Below are 22,648 nucleotides of genomic sequence, written 5' to 3'. Positions count from 1 at the left end.
TGTCTGTCTATTAAAACACTTCACGTTTATGGCATTAAGATGATTGATTTATATTTTTTCTTTCCAAATTTAGTGTCCTCATTTTCTGAATTATAAATATTTTCTTTCTCACATAGCCTGCAGCTGTTCACCACAGGTATTCTCATTAACATGTTTCACTCACAGGTAACGTCATACTTGTTGAACTTCAGTGACGATTAATATTCTAACCATAGAACAAGCAGTGTGAGCTGGTGGCTCATGAAAAATAATATTCTCTTAGAAATACATGTGTAAACTAAGTATAAGAGTAACATAACTGAAGTTTACTTGATTTTGTTATTAAAGGGTTAGTTCACCTAAAATTAAGTTTTTTCATGATTTACTCATTCTCATGACTTTATTTTCCAGAACACAAAAGATATTTAAGAAACACTGGCCTTCAGATAAAGCTGAGTATATATAATGGCAGAATTTTTACTTTTAAGTTAAGTGCATTTCAACCTTCTTGCTTCTATCTATCTATCTATCTATCTATCTATCTATCTATCTATCTATCTATCTATCTATCTATCTATCTATCTATCCCTCTTGTTTTTATTTATGTAGATTGCATAGTGCAAAAAAAACTACAATAAATAAATATACCCTTTATGTTGGTATGTAAATGTGTCAATAAAATATATATATATTTTAATTATGTAACTTTAAAAGCACACGCACACACTTTTATCCGAAGTCCAGTGTTGTTTGTATTTATTAATATAATTCATATTTTATGTAGTTTACAAAATGCAACAAAAATCAATATAATGTTAAACATGCATGTGACCCTTGACTTGAGACATAAGCGGTTGTCATTGATCTTACCGTGCATTACTGAATTGTCCTGAATCGATTTACAACTACATGATATCTTGAGCAGCATCCCGTGTCAAATGCATTGATGAAATGAGCGATATAATGCATGAGCGTGCCGCACGCGCTTGGAGTGAGGCAGGAACTGGGGGAGGAGACATGTGTATCACGCTTTCCCTCATGCTTCTGTGTTTTATCTGTCATTTCCCTCTCATCATGCACATTGTTCCCGCGAACTGAACGACCGCACTGACACTACGATCTCCAGCACACCTTCTTCTGTGGATTTGCTCGCGGTTAGCTTTGCGCGAGTCGTTGTTTAATTCATCTGACTTCATGGGATGTGCTTTTAACGCGAAACGGTTTAAAGACATACGAGTTGTCGTCATAATATTTCTCTCTGCGCTTGGAGGCAATGTTTTAAAGCAAACACTGGCGTGCGCGCTTCGCTTCACATGAGCTCAGATTGGAGAGCCACTGGGAACCCAAGCAAGGAACTATCTTGAACTACGAAAGTGAGTTTTACGCTTTATTTTTATCGAATGTTTTATTTGTTTCGTGATTGTTTAGTTGATATGTCAAGACTATTATAATTCATGATGCGATTTTGACAGAGAATCGGTTGTCAGTGTAATTCCATATGTTTTTGCACTGTGTGTCGTGTTTTTGTATAATATTACCATATTGGTTTAACTTCAGATTAAAGTAGTTTGGAAACCTAGTATTTGCCCCAAGTAGCCTAAACCATACCTCAGTACCTACTGTGTTGATATTGAATGACATGGTCATTTATTAAAAAAAAAAATAATAATAATAATAAATACTATGGTAGGCTATACAAATGCATTTTTAATTTATAAAGGTAAATGAAAATGAAACATTTTAATCTAATCAGCAAATAAAGTCTGGAAGCAAATATAGAACAAATAGATGTAGTATGCTAACAGTGTGTGTGGCAGATGTATACACGATCTCATTTTTGTGGGTATAACAAAGTACTTGGAAAGTGTTACAACCTTTCTCAGGCTGGTCAGCTATTAAAATGTAGATGAAAAACTGAATGCAAGAACCTGCTTATTGAGATGAGACTGATTAATATGGTCTTAAACCACATTATAAGTCAGGCTACAAATGTGACTTGCTTACACTGAAATCATTTTTTGTCCTGTATGTTTCTGTACACATTGTCACCTCCGGAGGGTAGTGATCATGTATGGCAGTGATTTCACCCCTGTAGCTCATTTTCGATTGACTGAACTGGTAACTGACTAACTAGTACTTAGTGTATCCATTTATTTCAGTGGCGCTTTGTTTCCACAACAGCTGGCAGAGGATCCCATCTTAGCTCATAGATGCTCAGTTATACTGCCTGTTTTCTTTTTTTACATTATGAACATTACATCATGACAATGATGACACTACAAGAAAATGTACTGTCCCAAACCCTTCACTTATGACTATCCTGAGCTATAACGGTAAAGGCAGCAGACAGGGAAAATTATATCAATTTCACACTTTTTAGAGCCTCCTAAAATGATCAGGCACTTGTGAAATATGTACTATCTACCATCTTATATAATTACTTTTTTTTTTTTTTCAAAATTAAAAATATTGCAGAATACAGATATTTTTGAATAACCTTTAATGGAGAAATATGGTGTAGTTACAGCATCTTCCAGAAGGGGTTATAATGGAGCCAGTGTTAACCTGCTAAACCTTGACCTTTGATTTCTCACCCCAATTTCCCTTTCTATTATACATTTAGTTATAGATTGTTTCAGTCATTTGTATATGATTTAAAGAGCTTATTCACTTGAACTGGATTTTCTTTCCTTACCAGTATGCAAGACAGTTGTTTATCTACTTTACTACGTGTGGTTTACAGCTGTCTTTTGAAAAATGTTGAGGCTTTCGCTGTGCAAATTACATGCATGCCTAAATAATTGACATGCATGAATGATTAATTCATACATAAACCTGAGCATGGTTTTCTTGGGAGTACAGGAGCTGGCCGTTTGTCGCTCGTTCTTCTAGAAGGCTATTGAATAAATCATCGTCCTAGAACTGACAGGGAGCGGCCTCAGGCACTGTGAGCTCATCACGCCCTGTTATTCATATTAATGTTTTCAAAAAGGCAAAGTCTCACCAGACCTACAGGCAAATTTAGTATTTTTTTTTCTTCTAGTCAGTACAGTGGCATATGTTTGGATGGTTCAGGGAACATTATTCCAAAGGTGAACAACATCCAGCCTTGTAAGGATTGTGAGGTGTATTAAGATGCTTAGATTCTGGTGCATGGGAATGCTTACATCTATACTTTTCTGAGTTCAAGTGAGCTTTATTATCATTCCACCATATATGGAGACATATGAAGGAATGAAATGTTATGCATCACAGGACCATGGTGTTACGTATTTAAACATACATAAACATACACATAGCTAACTGAAATAATTAATCTTATATTCAGACATATGCATATAGAAATATAAAGTGGATTTAGACTACCAAAGCAAGTTATTCACAGCTATGAAAAGGCTATTTGAGAGAGGTCAAGAGATCCTGATCTCTTGGCTTTGTACACTTAGTGTTTTTTTCCAACAAGAACCAAAGTTCTTTTCTACGTTTTCCTTTTTTAAGCACAGTGATGCACAGCACTATGATTGTACAGTATACAGCACTTTGAGATAATCACATAATGTAACATAGACTTGCATCATACATGAAAAACAGCAGAGATTGGATCCACAATACAATGAGATCCATAAATTCATATTAACTCAGCCAAAGTAGCAGTAGTTTTCTGTCAGAAAGCAGGGTAATGGATTTACTCATGGAAAGCTGTGATACTTTGCCCCTTTCCCCACATATAACCATGAACATCTTTAACATCAGCAGTGCAGATTGGCTCAAGCACTGTAACTTTCATTGCTTCAGCATCCCGGCTGACGCTGATGTTGTTTTTTCCTGTGTCAAGGTTGACTTGGGGTGATGTGCGCTGCCCATTTCCTCTGGTTCGTGTAGAGTCTCTCACTTATGGAGATCACAGCTTACAATCCATTTTGATGTAGCCCAAACCCCAGGCAGCTGTGAACTTAAGTGAAACATGGTTACACTCTTAGTGTGAACTGTGGTTGGGAAGAACACTGGGACTGTTGGGTGTTTTATGAGATGGAAGATTCAAAATTCAAGTCGTTATTTTCTCGAATCTAGTGTTAGCTCTAAAATTCATGACACAAATTAGTTTATCCTTATTTAGTAATTTGTTCAAAATTGCACCCATGCGTCTGCAATAAATTGGTATATTGAACTTGTCAAAGAAATAATGAGCAATATGTGACCCTGGATCACAAAACCAGTCTTAAGTCGCTGGCGTATATTTTTAGCGATAGCCAAAAAAACATTGTAATGGTCAAAATGATCGATTTTTCTTTTATGCCAAAAATCATTAGGATATTAAATAAAGATCATGTTCCATGAAAATATTTTGTACATTCCATCCATCCATCCATCTTCTTCCGCTTATCCGGGGCCGGGTCGCGGGGGCAGCAGTCTAAGCAGAGAACCCCAGACTTCCCTCTCCCTAGACACTTCCTCCAGCTCTTCTGGGGGGACACCGAGGCGTTCCCAGGCCAGCCGGGAGACATAGTCTCTCCAGCGTGTCCTAGGTCTTCCCCGGGGTCTCGTCCCCGTGGGACGCGCCCGGAACACCTTCCCGGGAAGGCGTCCAGGAGGCATCCGGAACAGATGCCCGAGCCACCTCAGCTGACCCCTCTCGATGTGGAGGAGCAGCGGCTCTACTCTGAGCTCCTCCCGGGTGACTGAGCTTCTCACCCTATCTCTAAGGGATCGCCCAGCCACCCTGCGGAGAAAGCTCATTTCGGCCGCCTGTATCCGGGATCTTGTCCTTTCGTTCATGACCCAAAGCTCATGACCATAGGTGAGAGTAGGAACGTAGATTGACCGGTAAATCGAGAGCTTCGCCTTGCGGCTCAGCTCTTTCTTGACCACGACAGACCGGTACATCGACCGCATTACTGCAGAAGCTGCACCGATCCGTCTGTCAATCTCCCGTTCCATCCTTCCCTCACTCGTGAACAAGACCCCAAGATACTTAAACTCCTCCACTTGAGGCAGGAACTCTCCACCAACCTGAAGTGGGCAAGCCACCCTTTTCCGACTGAGGACCATGGCCTCGGATTTGGAGGTGCTGATTCTCATCCCAGCCGCTTCACACTCGGCTGCAAACCGTCCCAGTGCATGCTGAAGGTCCTGGCTTGATGAGGCCAACACGACAACATCATCCGCAAAGAGCAGAGACGAAATCGTGTTGTCACCAAACCTGACCCCCTCTGGCCCCTGGCTGCGCCTAGAAATTCTGTCCATAAAAATCATGAACAGAACCGGCGACAAAGGGCAGCCCTGCCGGAGTCCAACACGCACCGGGAACAAGTCTGACTTACTGCTGGCAATACGAACCAAGCTCCTTAGCAAAGGGCCCCGGACCCCATACTCCCGGAGCACCCTCCACAGGCCGCCGCGAGGGACACAGTCGAATGCCTTCTCCAAATCCACAAAGCACATGTGGACTGGTTGGGCAAACTCCCATGAACCCTCCAGCGCCCTGTAGAGGGTATAGAGCTGGTCCAGTGTTCCACGGCCTGGACGAAAACCACACTGTTCCTCCTGAATCCGAGGTTCTACTATCGGCCGGATTCTCCTCTCCAGTACCCTGGCATAGACTTTCCCAGGGAGGCTGAGAAGTGTGATCCCCCTGTAGTTGGAACACACCCTCCGGTCCCCCTTCTTAAAAAGAGGGACCACCACCCCGGTCTGCCATCCCAGAGGCACCGTCCCCGACTGCCACGCGATGCTGCAGAGGCGTGTCAGCCAAGACAGCCCCACAACATCCAGAGACTTGAGGTACTCAGGGCGGATCTCATCCACCCCCGGTGCCTTGCCACCGAGGAGTTTCTTGACTACCTCGGTGACTTCAGCTTGGGTGATGGACGAGTCCACATCTGAGCCCTCAGCCTCTGCTTCCTCAATGGAAGACGTGACAGCGGGATTGAGGAGATCCTCGAAGTATTCCTTCCACCGTCCAACGACATCCCCAGTTGAGGTCAACAGCTCCCCACCTTTACTGTAAACAGCGTTGGTAGGGCACTGCTTCCCTCTCCTGAGGCGCCGGACGGTTTGCCAGAATCTCTTCGAGGCTGACCGATAGTCCTTCTCCATGGCCTCACCGAACTCCTCCCAGGCCCGAGTTTTTGCCTCCACAACCACCCGGGCTGTAGTCCGCTTGGCCTGCCGGTACCTGTCAGCTGCCTCAGGAGTCCCACAAGCCAACCAGGCCCGATAGGACTCCTTCTTCAACTCGGCCAAACGTTCCCAGCAGACCCTCACAGTACGTTTGGGTCTGCCGAGTCTGTCCAGCTTCCTCCCCCGCCATCGGATCCAACTCACCACCAGGTGGTGATCGGTTGTCAGCTCCGCCCCTCTCTTCACCCGAGTGTCCAAGACATACGGCCGGAGGTCGGATGAAACGACCACAAAGTCGATCATCGACCTACGGCCTAGGGTGTCCTGGTGCCACGTGTACTGATGGACACCCTTATGCTTAAACATGGTGTTCGTTATGGACAAGCTGTAACTAGCACAGAAGTCCAATAACTGAACACCGCTCGGGTTCAGATCAGGGGGGCCGTTCCTCCCAATCACGCCCCTCCAGGTGTCACTGTCGTTGCCCACGTGGGCGTTGAAGTCCCCCAGTAAAACGACGGAGTCCCCAGTCGGAGCACTTTCCAGCACCCCTCCCAGAGACTGGGAAATTTTGTACATTTCATACCGTAAATATATCAAAACTTAATTTTTATTAGTAATATGCATTGCTAAGAACTTCATTTGGACAACTTTAAAGGTGGTTTCTCAGTATTTAGTTTTTTTGTACTCTCAGATTCCAGATTTTGAAATGGTTGTATCTCGACCCCAGACTTTTAAGTGGTGGTAAAAAAAAAACTACTACAGTAGAACAAATAAATTTGAAATGCAACATATATTGTATAAAGTAATCAAGTATGAAATAAAACTGCGTATTCTTCACTGTGAAAATTATACATTTCTTCTTATTAAAGTTACAAAAGTGAATTCTCTTTTTCTGCTAATTGCATTTGAATGGCTTAAAATCATTTGTTTTTAAACTGCAATGCTTAAAAATGTGTGCAAAAGATAAGTTTTGTCATTAATGACTCACCCTCATGTCGTTCCAAGTCAATCTTTCAATCTTTTGTTCGTTATCTGGCTCGGCTCGGTGTTCATCTCTCTCTTCACAGCAGTTCAGTCAGTGTACTGTTTGAGTAAATGAATTACTCCGGGATATTGGTTTGTTTGAACTCAGAGGGAGTGTTAGCCACATTAAAAAAGTTAACAGCTTAAGTCATTTGTGGATTAATGCGTATTGGAGACGCGAACCGTTTAAAACAATTCAGTTCGATTTGGTGAACTGGTTCAAGAAGATCCGGTTACATCGAATGATTCATTCGCGAACCGGATATCACAAACTGCTTTGTTTTGAACTCGCTCACAACAGACACAGAAGAGAAGACAATGCTGAATAAAGGACCAATTTTGGACCAAAATGTATTTTCGATGCTTCAAAAAACTGACCCTCTGATGTCACATGGACTACTTTGAAGATGTTTTTATTACCTTTCTGGACATCGGACTAAATATAAAATATCTTAAACTGTGTTCATTGGTCAGACAAACAGTTAGCGGGCGGGCCCTCACATTTACACTATTATAGTTTAACTGTTACGAAGCAGCGACACTTTGAGGAAATCAACCTGTACATTTCTTACTTGTAGTTATTTTTGCATATTAATCTGAGATAAGAGAAGAGACTTTAACATTTAAATTTTTATGATCCATGTTTGTCAGAGTTATTTGCTTAAAATATCAACATCAGTACATTCAACATATTGAACAGACTGTATGTTTATCCCTCACAGCACTGTTTTTGATTCTTATCATATTAAATAAGGCATCTGCTGTACTCTGATGCATGTTGTGCTACTCTGAAAATCTGTGCAAACTGCTATCTGCTTTTAAAGACACATCACAAGTAAGCTAAACCATTAGTCTCCCTCCTGTGAGGTGCAGGGTTCAGCGGTGTGACATATCAAAGCTTATTAAATCCAATATAATGACCAGACAAGCTTCCAGAGCGTCAGACCTTTGCTTACAGGTCTGTATGAGGTCACCGATGTCCGGACCTTGGTCAATTTTTCATGTTTTAAAAATAAAATTTTGTTCTCTGAATTACTCATTTGCTGTTAAACTCCTCGTATGAACGTCTGCATGGCATGTATAATTTCATATTACACTAGTGTTGCCAGATCCAGCTAATATAATTGTTTTTGGACTTGTATTTTCCATTTAATTTGACACTTAAGAAAGTTAATTAAGTAAGACATTGCAGTTTAGGGACAGCGATATCGTTTTATTATCTTAATTGCAAAAGATTTGAAATAATGTCTGTTTTTTTTAGCATTTTTTGTTTGTTTTAATAGCAATATCTGCCAACACTGCATCGCAGACAAGTAGTAATCAAATTACTGCTGTTAATGGTTATTGCTGAATGGATAGCACATTTGGTAAGGGAAACGCAAAAAAAATTTATATCATGATATTATCTGTCAGGAACGTTATAAACATTGTCAAAAACAGTAGCATTTAACACTAGTACACAGATCTGTAGAACAAGTAGGTTACAGAATGAAATGAAATACACAACCACTAGCCATGAAGAAGTCTATGTTATTCAGTAGATACATTTTTCACAAATCATGCTAAAAACATTCATAAGAAAACTAAACAATGTTATCAGCTATATAGCAATGTTATTAAGAAAAACTACAACAGTAATATGTATTGTATGAATAATAAACAGCTGATAAAATCCACCCCTAACTATAGTAAGACATTGCACATTTAAACCACGGCGGATAAAGGTTGCATGAAGGTCAGATCCTGTGATGAAGATTAGTCTAAGCCATCTCAATAGATCTTTCCTTGAGTGCTGTCTAATGTATTTTAGCATTGTAGTCCTTTTTATGTCTTCTCCATCTGTCACAGTGCTGTCTGGAGACTAGCATTCAGCTTATAGAAGGCTGACTGAAATATGTCATGTTCGGCGCCAAAGTTATATGCCATTTCTCTGGTAGTCTTCCTTTAAAGGTGACCTTGTATAAAGAGTCATCTAATTAGTGGTGCTTGCTATGTTCTTATTTCCAAGGGGTTGATTTTTATTAAAATCAACAGATTTTGTGTTTTTCTTTTTCTTTTTGTTAAATGGAGAATTTCAACATGATTACAATTTTCAGATTTAGTTTTTTTCTATTTTTCTGAATCCATTTTAAGTATCTATTTTATTGTTTTAATCTTGATACAGACCCAGACATCCCAATCATAAATCATATACTATGAAAATCCATCATGAATATGAATAGGCTATAAATAATAATGAAACCTTTATAATTAATAATTATGTATTATATATAAAGATAATCAAAAGAAATAATTATTCCTGTGGTGGCAAACTGAATTGCTTCAGCTGCTCAAGAAACATTTTTTATTATTTTCAAAGTTGAAATAAAACTTAATATTTTAGTGAAAACTGTGGTATATTTTTAATGATTCTTTGATGAATAGAACTTTCAAAAGAACAGTGTTTAGTTGAAACAGAAATCATTTTTAGCATTATAAATATTTTAACTGCCACCTTTGATCTATTCTTAAAAGTTCTGGAAACTAATTATGAAAATCATTTGCATAATTATATTCATTCATAAATATATATTGTTTATAAATAATTATAACAGAATTAAGAATACCATTTCAATATTTATTGTGTGAAAATAATTTCTATACATTTTTCAACCATAACATTTACTAGTTGGTGTCATTTCCACTACAACAATTTTTTTTAACTATTTTCCCCCCTATATTGTGTTAAAAATTATATTAGAGGTGAGATTAGATATGAGGTAAAATTAAAGTAAATTTCGTAATATCTAGAATATTTTATTATTTCTCTCTGTGTTATTTCAAATTATGCAAAAATTGCAGAAAATTATTAATTATGTTTTGAATATATAAAATTCTAGCTGTGAGTTTGCCAGTTCCAACACAGAATGTTATTAAACACAATAGATAATTTGAGATATGGAGTTGTTCTTGTTTCAGAACAAATAATAAAAAGCACCATGACAGCGAGCGAGTTTTGCATATGTACAACTTATATTTCTTAAGAAAATGTAAACATTTATTTATTTTTTATGTTGACCTTAAATAGAATTTTAGAGCTTAATAAAGATTTATGAGATAATTAAACCATGATTAAATCTCTCACGGCTTGTCGGGGTTGTTCTCTCTGCTCCGTTTCGGTGAGAGGCACAGAGGAGCAAGAGTGCTCTCCTGCTGCTCACTCCAGTTGGTGACATTTTACACTGACCCCTGGTGCTATCCAGTGTTCTGAATTGTGATGACGCAACACTTCAGACAGAGTGACAGTGGCACAGTTGTGGCTGAGCTGCAGGGTGTTTGACTGCGAAATGTGTCTGGGTCAAAGACGACAGCATCCTGGTTGATTCAGCCTCCTGGGATCCTGATTTGTTCAAAATAAGGAAAGGATTTTATTTTCTGCTCTGGTCTGCAGGGAAAATACTGCACTCTCCATACATGAAAGCATGATTAAAATAGCCAAAATATTAAATCAGTGAATATGCAAAACATTTAAATTGTGAGGAAATCTGCAGAGCTTTGTTTGGACCTGAGGATAAGCCACAGACATGAAAAGCATCGCTGCTGTGTCTGCAGTGTGGTCATCTCTAGTGTCTGCCCACAGCACTTATCCAATTATATGGCAAAGGCTAATGACCAAAGTTATCATTCTCTCTCCTCTGCTAGATCAGCTTTCTGAAGTTATGACTGTTTAATGGCATCTCCTCCGATTTGGACTCAGTGCTCTGGTATATGAATTTCAGGTCTTGTTCATGCAATCCTGCCAATCACAACAATAAGCCAGAGTCCTAAACAGGTGGGACAACAGGGTTTGTGCGCCATTTCAGGATGTTGTTCAGTTCCAAATTAGTTCCTGAATGTAATTTAAATTCAAACTGATGTAGAAGACTTTAAATCACTTAACACATTTTTTGAACTAGTTTGTCAAAATATGCACTACCATTCAAACATTTGTTAATATGTATGTATGTATGTATGTTTAAAGAAATTCATAATGTTATTAAGTAAGGATGCATTAAAATTATCAAATGTAACAGAGAGTAAAGACATTGTTGCAAAAAACGTATCACCTTTTCCACAAAACACATTATATATATAAAATAAGAATAATAAGAAAGTTTCTTGAGCACTAAATCAGCATATTAGACTTCTGAAAGACCATGTGACAATGAAGACAGGAGTAATGATGCTGAAAATTGGGTTTTGCTATCACAAGAAATATTACTTTTAAAAATTATTATTAACAGAAAACTTATTTAAAAGAGTAATACTGCTTCACGATATTACTGTTTTTACTGATTCAGGGACTAACTGTAAATGTGGTGTGCAGGTAAACAAACACTGTAGATCAACATAATTTAACACTCTGATTTTAATTAAGACCGCTTGAAGGCACATTTATCTCACTGTTTGTTATAAATTACTCTCTAAACTTTGCTCTCCATTATGAGTTTCACCTACTAGCTTTCATCTGTTTTCTTCTAATAGGTGAAGAGCTCCAGCTACTGTGTTGGATCAAAGACGACGTCTACGGCTTCCGGGCCATGAGTAGTTTTAAGGGCCAGGATGTGGAAAAACAAGGCATCAAGCTGCCAAGAAAATGGATAGATTCCAATGATAAAGTAAGTTCAGTTTCACATTTACTCCTTTTTTTTTTTTTTACATGTATAAATTTTAGGGAATCTTCTTTGCAGCTGTAACTTGTTAAGCAACTACTCATAGTTTACAGTAGATTAGCTACATTCAAGCTAACCAGTAACAAAAAGTAGCTAAATACATTGAAAAGTTTCGGGTCAGTAAGATTTTGAAGAAAGAAGTCTCTTAAGCTCAAGAAGGCTGCATTTATTTAATCAAAAATAGTAACAGTAATATTGTGAAATATTATTACAGTTTAAGTGAATTTATTTTATATATTTCAAAATGTAATTTATTCTTGTGACGCAAAGCTGGATTTTCAGAATCCTCCCTCAAATGCTGATTTGCTGCTCAATTAATATTTCTTATTACTATCATTGTTGAAAACAGTTGTGCCGCTTAATATTTTTGGGGAAACATTGATTGATTTTTTTTTCCCCAGGATTCTCTGATGAATAGAAAGATCAAAAGAACAGCACTTTTGTAACATTGTAAAAGTCTTTTATGGCAAACTTGAAAATATGAATTTAGTGTTTAGTGAAAAGAGTTTGATTATTGCTTCAGCTGCTGGAAAGCTTGTTTCTGAAAAGCTACTCTACTTCAAAAAATCTAAACAATAGATGATACCAAAAACATTAGTGTCACTACTTTTAGTTACTTGTCCTCGTCTTAGTAAGTGTTGTTTACAGTAGTGCTGATGGGTTATGATGTTAACTGCTATTGTTTAATCTTTTCTTTTAGCCAAACTTGAAATGATTCTTTTCTGACTTCTTTTTCCATTCTTGATGGTAGATCCCCACAGACCGTACGATGGTTGTGGGAGGAAGAGAGACTTCCGATCCCCCAGGAAGTCATTCGAGAAAACGGCGTCAGCGCTATGTGGAAAAGGATGGCAAGTGCAACGTCCACCATGGAAACGTGCGCGAAACCTACCGTTACCTGACGGACATCTTCACCACACTCGTGGACTTAAAGTGGCGCTTCAATCTGCTGGTCTTCACACTGGTCTACACCACCACCTGGGTTTTTTTTGGCTTCATTTGGTGGCTCATTGCTTACATCCGTGGAGACCTGGACCACGCTGATGACAACGAGTGGACACCATGTGTCTATAACCTCAATGGCTTTGTCTCAGCCTTCCTTTTTTCCATCGAGACCGAGACCACCATTGGTTATGGCTACCGTGTCATAACGGACAAATGCCCCGAGGGCATCATCTTGCTTCTGGTGCAGGCCATCTTGGGCTCCATCGTCAATGCCTTCATGGTGGGCTGCATGTTTGTGAAAATCTCACAACCAAAGAAACGTGCCGAAACGCTCATGTTTTCTAACACAGCTGTGATATCCATGCGGGACAGCAAGTTGTGTTTGATGTTCCGTGTTGGTGACTTGCGTAACTCGCACATTGTAGAGGCCTCCATCAGGGCAAAGCTCATCCGCTCTAAGCAGACCAAGGAAGGAGAGTTTATCCCCCTAAACCAGACAGACATCAACATGGGCTTTGACACAGGGGACGATCGGCTGTTCCTGGTGTCACCGCTGATCATTTGCCATGAGATCAACAATAACAGCCCCTTCTGGGACATCTCTCAGGAGCAACTGGTGCGAGAAGAGTTTGAAATAGTGGTCATTCTTGAAGGAATGGTGGAGGCTACAGGTGAGAGTAGATCATGGAGAATGTGAGAGTGAAGGGGAGAATGAGTGCTGAGAAATTGCACTGTTACACTGTTTTGTAAGCAAAAACATTTCTCCGTTAACCCCCATTCAACAGCTGACATGTTTTTTGGTAATATAATAATTTTACAAGCAAAATGACAAATATTTGATTATTAAAATCTGTCTTTAACCAATGCTCAGTTTACAGTGTAAACATAAACTTCTCCCTTGACTGCCATTAAGGGATATTATAGTTACCAACTACAAATGACAGCCCTAGTCCTCATTTACTTTCATTATACTGAAAGGGGTTGCCAGAATCTTCTTTAAAAATTCTAATTTTGTTTATTCCACTGTAGAAAAAAAAGGTCATAGAGTTTGGAAATACATGACTGTGAGTAAATGTTTTCTGAAGTGATGCTGGATGCACAGGCCAAGTTACTGCCATTGAGATGAATGGGAATGGGAATGGATGGCTCTCTCCAGGTATATCAGAGCTCTTTGGATGAGTCAGGAGTATTTAAATGGGTGTTGCCTGTAAGTCAAACATGAAAAGTGACCAGATTTACAACAGTTCCCCTGGTAACTGAATGCTGACAGCAGGGCGTGATGTGGTATTTTCATGGGATTCACTAATTATATTGACAGTGAATTCATGTGACAGCAGCACTTGCAATTACACTATGCTAATTAGCTTTTGCATTGTGCTCTGTGTCAGTATAGACAGATATTGCTGCCTGCGTGGAGCTGAAGGATGGAGGACTCTTGAGATGTCTCTCAGTAAGACATGCTCATGGCCTGTCAATAGTAAACCCTCAGGGAAATTAGCGAGTGGAAGACAGTTGAAAGAATTATAATGCAATTCAACCTCATGCACACATAAATGCACACACATGCTCACAAACACACTCTCTCCTATATCTATATCTGCTCAGGAGTGGGATGCTGTGAGTAGATTGATTCAGTCCACAATCATCACTTGTTTAATGCAGTTATACTTTTTTTGTCTCACATCTGACATTCAAGAGCATCCCACTTTCAGTCGATATAGGTTTAACCAGTCTAGAAAATTAGAAAAAAGCAGGATAACAGTAAAAGAATCAGTATTAGAAAATGATACCAAACTATTCAGGTCAGGATTTTACCTCAAGGCTAACGACATTGGAAAATTATAAAGAATAATTATTGGTTTCCTAAATAAAGCCCTTTTTGGGGCTTTAAAGTGATACGTAATGGAGGTTTAGGATTGGTAGTTCGGCCAATCATGGTAATACCATCAGGGAGAGGAGTAATGAACAGAGAGTCCACGTCAAATAACAAATATAATTGTTCTCATAGCTATTCTAGTTTGAATCTCAACCTCAACAACAACTCATTCTTAAAGAGATGGTTTACTGAAAAATCCTTGAGTTGTTCCAAACCTTTACAAGTTTCTTTCTTTTACTGAACATAAAAGAAAAAACTTTGAAGAATGTTGGTAACCACATAGTTAATAGGCATTGACTTCCATAATATTTTTTGCCATACTATGGAAGTCAATTGCAAATTGCATCAATGTCAAAATAAATTATTTTGTGCTAAGCAGAAAAAAATAAACTCATACAGGTTTCAAACAACTAGAAGGTGAGTAAATATTCAATAATTTCAATAATTCAATAATAATAATTATTATTATATCTTTATGTATCCCTCATAAGGGAAATTTGTTTTGGGCAATACAGATAGACCACGTAACAAGATTCCTGCTTTTTAAAGCAATCGTGTCCTTATGTCTTTCACCTTTGAGTTTAATAATCCTGTTGCCAAGGGAACAAAATAATTCTTATAGCGTATGTATCTGAACCTCAGAGTGCAGTAACGCCGACCATATGGAAATAGTTCAAACTCTGCATAAAGCACATTGGTCCAAAGTCATTTTCCTTGCCTGCCTGGGAACAATTTTGCTAAAAGTAGATTGTAGAGGTGGATAAACCCCAAACCGACCACCTTAATTACAGTATGCACCAAGCGGTGCAAAAGAAGCGTGTCAGGTTACCAAACCAGGCCACCCATACAACAAAATAGACTCAATACAGGCATGATACAGGCAAAACATTAACATAACCCTTTGTGTAACCCCAAAAAGTCTGAGCCTCCATAAAAATAGATTTTTTTTTATTATTGAACTTTCCGACACATATAATCTACATACACCTCCCATGAAAGCTTGTCATGAATAAATAGGTTTCCAAATACTTTTTGGGGCTGTTATATGAGCTTATAATATAGAGATAAGACTGTAGTGCAATATAATATATATTTGTACAAGTTAACCTGTTTTATTGGGCTCATTTTCAGTCATAATAGGTGAATGGTTGCACACCAACTTAGGGTCAAAAAAGATTTCCTCCATTTATCTAACATTGATTACAAGATTGTGTTCTTTACTCCATGTAACGAAGTTGGCAGTCTCTTTGGCATAATGTTGAATGTCCTTATCCCTATACAGAAGACCAAGAATAGCAGTGTCATCTAAAAATTTTACAACAACATTCCCAGGAAGGTGACTCCTGTACTTATTAGTGTACAGTGTAAATAACAATGGTGAACATGTCCCTGGGGAACTCCAATACTGGTAGACCTACATTCAGTAAGAGTCTGTCCAACCGTGAGAAACGAATGAAACCAAATAACAGTGTATGGATTAACAGCCATACTATTTAGTTTGGAGAGCATAAGGTGTGACTGCACTGTGTTAAAAGCAGAGTTCAGATCAAGAAAGAACAACCTAGCATAAGCATTGGGATCCTTTTACAACATGATGCACCACAGTAAGAACAGCATCATCAGTGCCCCTATTAACTTGACAGGCAAACTGGTAGGGATCAAGATGAACCTTAGCCTATTCCTTAAGCTTCCAAACCATAATCCTCTCCAAACACTTCATCACAACACAAGCCAAGGCAACTAGGCGATAATCGTTATACTCTTGGGGACTGGGTATCTTAGAAACTGGTATAATAATTGTTTTTTTATAAATATCTGGGATCCTGTTTAAATCAGTGGACCTCTGAAAGATGTCCACCCATGCAGAGGATAGTTCATTTGCGAAGGTTTTCAGTAAAAAAGCAGAAAGACCATCCGGCCCAGTTGCCTTTGTAATGTCAAGACATTTAAAAGCCCTGACAAAATCATCCAATCTAATCTGGGGTTTAGAGACACAATCATCAATCCACACAGCCTCCAATACATCACTGCAGTCATAAGAATTAACATGAAATCTGCAATAAATTCATTCAGCTCATTTGCCAGTGTCTCAGCATTTGCTGCAGGCATTCTTATCATTTTTGGAATCATATTAGTTATGCACCTTAACTTGGACCACAGCTTTTTTGGATATTTACTCAAGTCCCTATTGATTTTATCTCCATAACTTCTAAATGCTTCTCTAATTTTCTGATTAAGTTTTCTCTTAGACAGTTTTATGAGTACAGTATCCCTTTGTTTAAAGGCCAATTTATTTTTACTTATTTTTTAATAAAAATTGTTTAACCTTTTTCAATGGTATTACAGAATCTCCACAAATATTGACATAATTCAGTCCTAATTTTATTATGCTTGTCAATATCAGGATCATGCAACACCTCCCAGTCAGTGCAGAGAAAACAACCCTTCAATATCTCAGTTTACTCTGGAGACCGAAGTCTCATCACCTTATACACAGGCTTACATGACTTCAGGAAGGTGCGATAAACTGGAATAAGATATACTGTATCATGGTCAGAGTTTGCTAATGGTGACTTGATTTTAGCTGTATATGCATTAGAAATAATCCCATAACACTTGTTCAAAATTTTTGTATATCTTGTATCACAGATGACATATTGTTGAAACCCAGGAAGAAATCTCCTAATTAGCTGCTTATTAATCATGAGTAAGGCCATTGTTAAGTTAAGTTTGGGTAGGATTAGGGATATGGAATATGGTTATGCAGAATATGTGCTTCATAGGTACTAATAATAAGCCATTATTTTAATAGGCATGCTAATAAGCAACTAGTTAATAGTGAGAATTGGTCCCTTTACCAAAGTGTTACTGAAAAAAAAAAAGGATTTAAACATGAAGTCAATTGGACAAATCATAGAGTGCTGAATGAATGACATATTTTTATAGACCAGAACTCGGAAACAAATTAGCATTTTAGCACTTCCATTTCCATTTTGTCAAATTTTATTTATTTTTTGGTTAAATGGCTGAAATGCCAGACATTTTCACATTAACTGTACAACATAAAAATACAACAGTGATTTTTACAGCTTTTATGTGTCTTGAAAAAATGTTGTTCCTAACAAGTGGATGAACAGAGCTACAGAGGTTGTCGGGGGCATTTAGACAACACCAAGCCGAACAGAAAAAGATAATCTACTCACTAGTCCACTTTCACATCATTATTATGTTTATAATCTCACTCTTGCAAACTATTCTAATTCAAACTTTCAGGAACAATGTTTTTAAAACAAAGAGTGAAAAGTTGAAGGAAGCTTACTGGTGGAGACGTTAAAGTCATGTGACTGTGGTGTTGTTTGTTTATAGTGTATGTTTAGCCTTTTACTTCTGCCGATTGTATTTAGGCTTCAAAATTCAGAAAAGTTGTTAATTTGTGAAGATTATCATGAACAATACTTGTAAGAATAATACACTTTTTTTCTAAAAGACAATGGAAAAATCCTACTGGGTTTTTGTCGAAGGAACCAGGGTGATGCTAACTTCTGGTTTGGCCTACAAAAACATTGTTGGGGAAAGTTACTTGCGTTACACCCTAAAAAAAGTAACTAATTATGTTACTTAGTTACTTTTTATGGAAAGTAATGTGTTACTTTGCTTTTGCATTACTTTAGTGTTACTTTTTAATATGAGCATGGCTTGATTGTTTTTAATATAAGAAGTTCTATTTATAGCAAATATAAAAGCCCTTTCACACCAAAAAGTGTAATGAATAAACCTCAGGCTGAAGGAAAAGTAAATTCATCTGTACTGTAGAAGACCGGAGAAGGTTCAACACTCTTCAGCAATAAAAAAAATAAAATAAAAAACAATGATGCACATTTGGTAGTTTATCTAAAGTCATTTTTGCTTATTCGTATGGTTGAACTGGATCATCAAAGGTCAGCAGCAAAGAAACTGGTTAATAAAATGGGATTAGATATATTTGTGTTGTTTAACATGTAATTATTGCAGGTTTGCGTCATTTTCTGAGTTTGCATATCTCTGTTTTAATTCATTTTGATGAATACTAAATCGTTTTTTTTGTGTGTGTGTGAGTGAGATGAATTAATGCACATTTAATGCACATTCACATTTAGTCTAGAACTATAGTAACATCATGTTCAAACAGTGCACACACACCTCTGTACTTCTGATTTCTCTCAGTATGGGGACATGAGACTTGTCAGTCAATAAATGGGAAAACAAAGTAACAGGCGTTACTTTTTTGAAAAAGTATCTCAGATATTTTCTTGTAAATTAAAAAGTAATGCGTTACTTCCCCAAGTAACTATCCCCAACACTGGACAAAAATATGTCATCACTCTGTTGCACTGGGACAAAAAGGCTAAAATACACTTTGTTTCTTTAGTAAAACCAAAAACTTAAACATTATATCTATTAAGCGTGATAGAAGTGCTTATTAATCTTGTCTGTGCAAAGTTATATTACTCCTGTCATGACCAAACAGAAGAAACGACTCACATAACTAGGTTCATCCACCTAGAACATTAGTGTCAATACTAAAAATATGATTCAGACAACTTTACAGCTTTAATAACCTATCTGTATGAAAGAATTAACGTAAAAAATAAAGCTGCACATTTCGGTTTTTATTGCACCATAGACTTCCGTTAAGACATGTTTTTATAACCTCGGGCAAGAAATGATAGTGAATATCATTGCACAGATGCTGTTGAGAGAGCATCTGTTAAACCTGCAACAGACCCTTAAATAAAGCTTTTTAAACTGCCCACAGTGTGCTGCACTTAGCAGAACCTGTTTGGTGCAGCCCTCAGAGGCTTAGAGATGTTTTAAAACCTCTTTCTTTTAATAAATTAAGGCTTCAGTTCCAGTGAGGCTTTGGTTGTACTTCTGCTTGGGTTCTAGTATACTTTCATGTCTTAGATTTTTCCTGGGTGGCTAACAAAGCATTTTGTTCACATTGAAATGGTTTTAAATGAGCAGTTTAAAATGTCCGTATGGAGGTGTTTAAGTCAATTGCAGAGCATTATCAGTGAAAGTGAAGCTTCTCTTGCAGTAGCTATCATTGATTATATAGTTTGATGCATACCCTGTGTGGTTATTGAACTACTGTACACTGGGAATCTCATGTCTGTGCGTTTCACCGGAAACATGATAATATTAATTAAGCTTAAGAACATTCCTATTGGCATATTGAAAGGATCTTTACTTACTTTCAAAGGTCAAAAGCGCAATTAAACAGTGACCTTTAGATATTTGAAAAAGACATAATAAAACAGTTATTCAGGAAATGTTATAAAAGTGGTTTTAATAACCAATACTGAACTAATCTAAGTAAATATATAACCATATTATATATATATATATATATATATATGTTATTAGCTTATACAACAGCCCAAAAAGTATTTGGAAACCTTAGTAAATTGTTCAGATCTATCTGTCTATCTATCCATCTATCCATCTATCCATCTATCCATCTATCCATCTATCCATCTATCCATCTATCTATCTATCTATCTGTCTATCTGTCTGTCTGTCTGTCTGTCTGTCTACTGTTTTAAGTAATAATATATTATATTATTATATATTTTTATAATAATTATTACATAATTATAATTATCTAAACTTTTAATATATTATAAACATAAGTAACATCAAACATTGTATACGTCATTGCATTAGATAACAGTTGATGAAAAAATCTATATCTAATAAGATCTAATGAATCTTTTTTTTTCTTTTTTTTATCTAATGCAGAGCTTTTTAAACATTATAGATACATTTATAAAACTAGGCTTATGTTTTAAGTGTCTCAGTTCATTTTGGGACCACTATAAATTCAAGTATTGTTAAAAATAATGAACTTTCCAAATTTTGCTTTGTCCTACTTTGGATTTAATTCATCAAGAGTCTCGCTTCTTCATGTCTCTAATTTTTCGTGTCATGCATAAACTATTCATGGCTGTCCACACCATAGTCATTTGGAATCAGCCTCCTCTCTTTTTACTGCTATTTTTGTTGACTTTTCTGTGCTCACAACCGTTTTTTCCCACAGGAATGACATGTCAAGCCCGCAGCTCATACCTGAACTCAGAGGTGCTTTGGGGAGAACGTTTCACCCCTGTGCTGTCGCTGGAGGAGGGATTTTACGAGGTGGATTATGACACTTTCCACCACACCTACCCCACTCCAACCCCTTCCTGTTCTGCTCTGGAGCTTGCAGAACTGGCAAAGAAAGGGGAAGCTATCCCTTTGCCCCCTATTTCTCCTCCAGCAAACATGGGAGAGCCCCAAAGCCCAGAGGAGATGCCTGAGGAGGAGACCAAGGCAGAAGAAGAAGAAGCAGAAGATACTTTTAGCAATGGTGATGTGAACAGAATGGAGTGTATGCAAGAATGAGTTCATGCATTGCAATTTCCAGTCTTTTGCTGCCCCTGTGTGGCAGATGGAAATATAAGGAGATACAAAAGCTCACTTCAGCCGCATAAAACGCCGTATAAACTGAGGAATAGTTAAAAATCTATAGGTCTACATTTTGTTGTTGACCCCACACTGGTACTGTTATTAACTGTTTCCAAGAAGAAAATAACGTGCATAATGGTAATGTTTTTAAACATTAGGTACACAAAACTTCCTTCAGCTTGAATTTATATTCACAGCTTTGTGCTGTGATTGCTTAACACGCTACTGAGCTTACATCATTGCTTTGGAGGTTTAAAAGTATTTCAGATGGTGCTTATAGCTACACTACTTCATTTTACGAACACTTGTTTCTGCCACAGGATAATGAAACGGAGAATTGAGACTTTATCTCACAACTGACAACTAAAAAAAGGTATAAAGTCTGAATTGTGAGATTCTGAGGAAAAATAAGTAATTACCATAAAAAGTTGCAATTAACTTTATTTGTATTCCGTGAACAAACCAAAAATAATGTATGGATGCTTGTAATTGCGAATCATAATTCTAACTTCTTTCTCACATTTTGAATATATACTGTGAATTGCTAGATATAAATTCATAGTTCTGAGGAGAAAAGAATCGTGGTGTTAACTGGAAATGTCAAGAAAAAAAGTAAGAATTGCAAGATGTAATAAAAAAAAACAGGATTGCGAGATGTAAACTCAGAATTGCAAGACATAAACTCTGAATTGCAAGGGATAAAAAAGGTCAGATTTCTGAATTTATGTGATATAAATGCTGCAAGTTCCTGTATTTATTTATTTTGCATTTATCTAATGACAGACTTTTCTGAGTGAAACTGCTGGTCATAAAAAACAAAAACACGTTTTTCATTTCATTAATGAAGGACATTGCATTCCCTATAAAGGGGGTGTTGAATATGCATAGAATATGCACATAAAAATTGCACATCATGTCTGAAACTATGTAGAAAACTATAGAATATGATTTCTGAAACAAGTAGATTTTCTGTGTTAGCAAACAGCGACCTCTGCTGTAAGCAGACCTCACAAACGACCAGACGGAATGACGGAGTTTTGCCAAAGGGTTAATTGTGGGAAATAATTATTTAATTTCTTCGAATGAGAGATATATATAACACTAAAAATTGGATATTAACAACCAACAAACAGAACGCACAATGTAATTGTTGCTATTTCATTTTATTTGAAATGTACTGTTGCTATTTGGTTCATTTAGCCATAGTCATATCTGCTGTCTATCATTAATATTTCTGCTTGAGAAACACCCTTACTGTTATTTATAGCTCTTCTTTGTTTTTATTTTATTTTTATTTAGTTTTTTTACTATTTTGTTGTTTTGTTATTTTGAAGATTTATTAAAATGTTTGTTTTATTTTACAATAAAGTGATTAAAATAAAAGATTATTCTTCTCAGACACTATGCGCTGTACTGGGTTTCTATGAGAATATGAAATAAAAATTATAATGTGAGACAATATATACAACCCCTTGCAAAAGAAAAAAAAGGTTTTTAAGAGTGAGATTAACTGGTCTCTAAACTA

At 37.2% G+C, this 22,648-nt stretch overlaps 1 protein-coding gene across 1 annotated transcript; it reads left to right on the top strand.

Moving 5' to 3' along the window:
* The first annotated feature begins 1,042 nt into the window (after positions 1 to 1,042).
* On the top strand, positions 1,043 to 22,451 carry LOC132158796 (G protein-activated inward rectifier potassium channel 4-like). The gene is made up of 4 exons (XM_059568374.1): positions 1,043 to 1,352; positions 11,629 to 11,762; positions 12,568 to 13,432; positions 20,717 to 22,451. Exons 2-4 carry the CDS (start codon positions 11,685 to 11,687, stop codon positions 21,058 to 21,060), a joined length of 1,287 nt encoding a protein of 428 aa, XP_059424357.1. The 5' UTR covers positions 1,043 to 1,352; positions 11,629 to 11,684; the 3' UTR covers positions 21,061 to 22,451.
* Positions 22,452 to 22,648: the final 197 nt, after the last annotated feature.

The sequence above is a fragment of the Carassius carassius genome, chromosome 15, assembly GCF_963082965.1.
Source record: "Carassius carassius chromosome 15, fCarCar2.1, whole genome shotgun sequence".
In the NCBI taxonomy this organism is placed as follows: Eukaryota; Metazoa; Chordata; class Actinopteri; order Cypriniformes; family Cyprinidae; genus Carassius; species Carassius carassius.
This window is presented reverse-complemented; position numbering and strand designations above follow the sequence as displayed.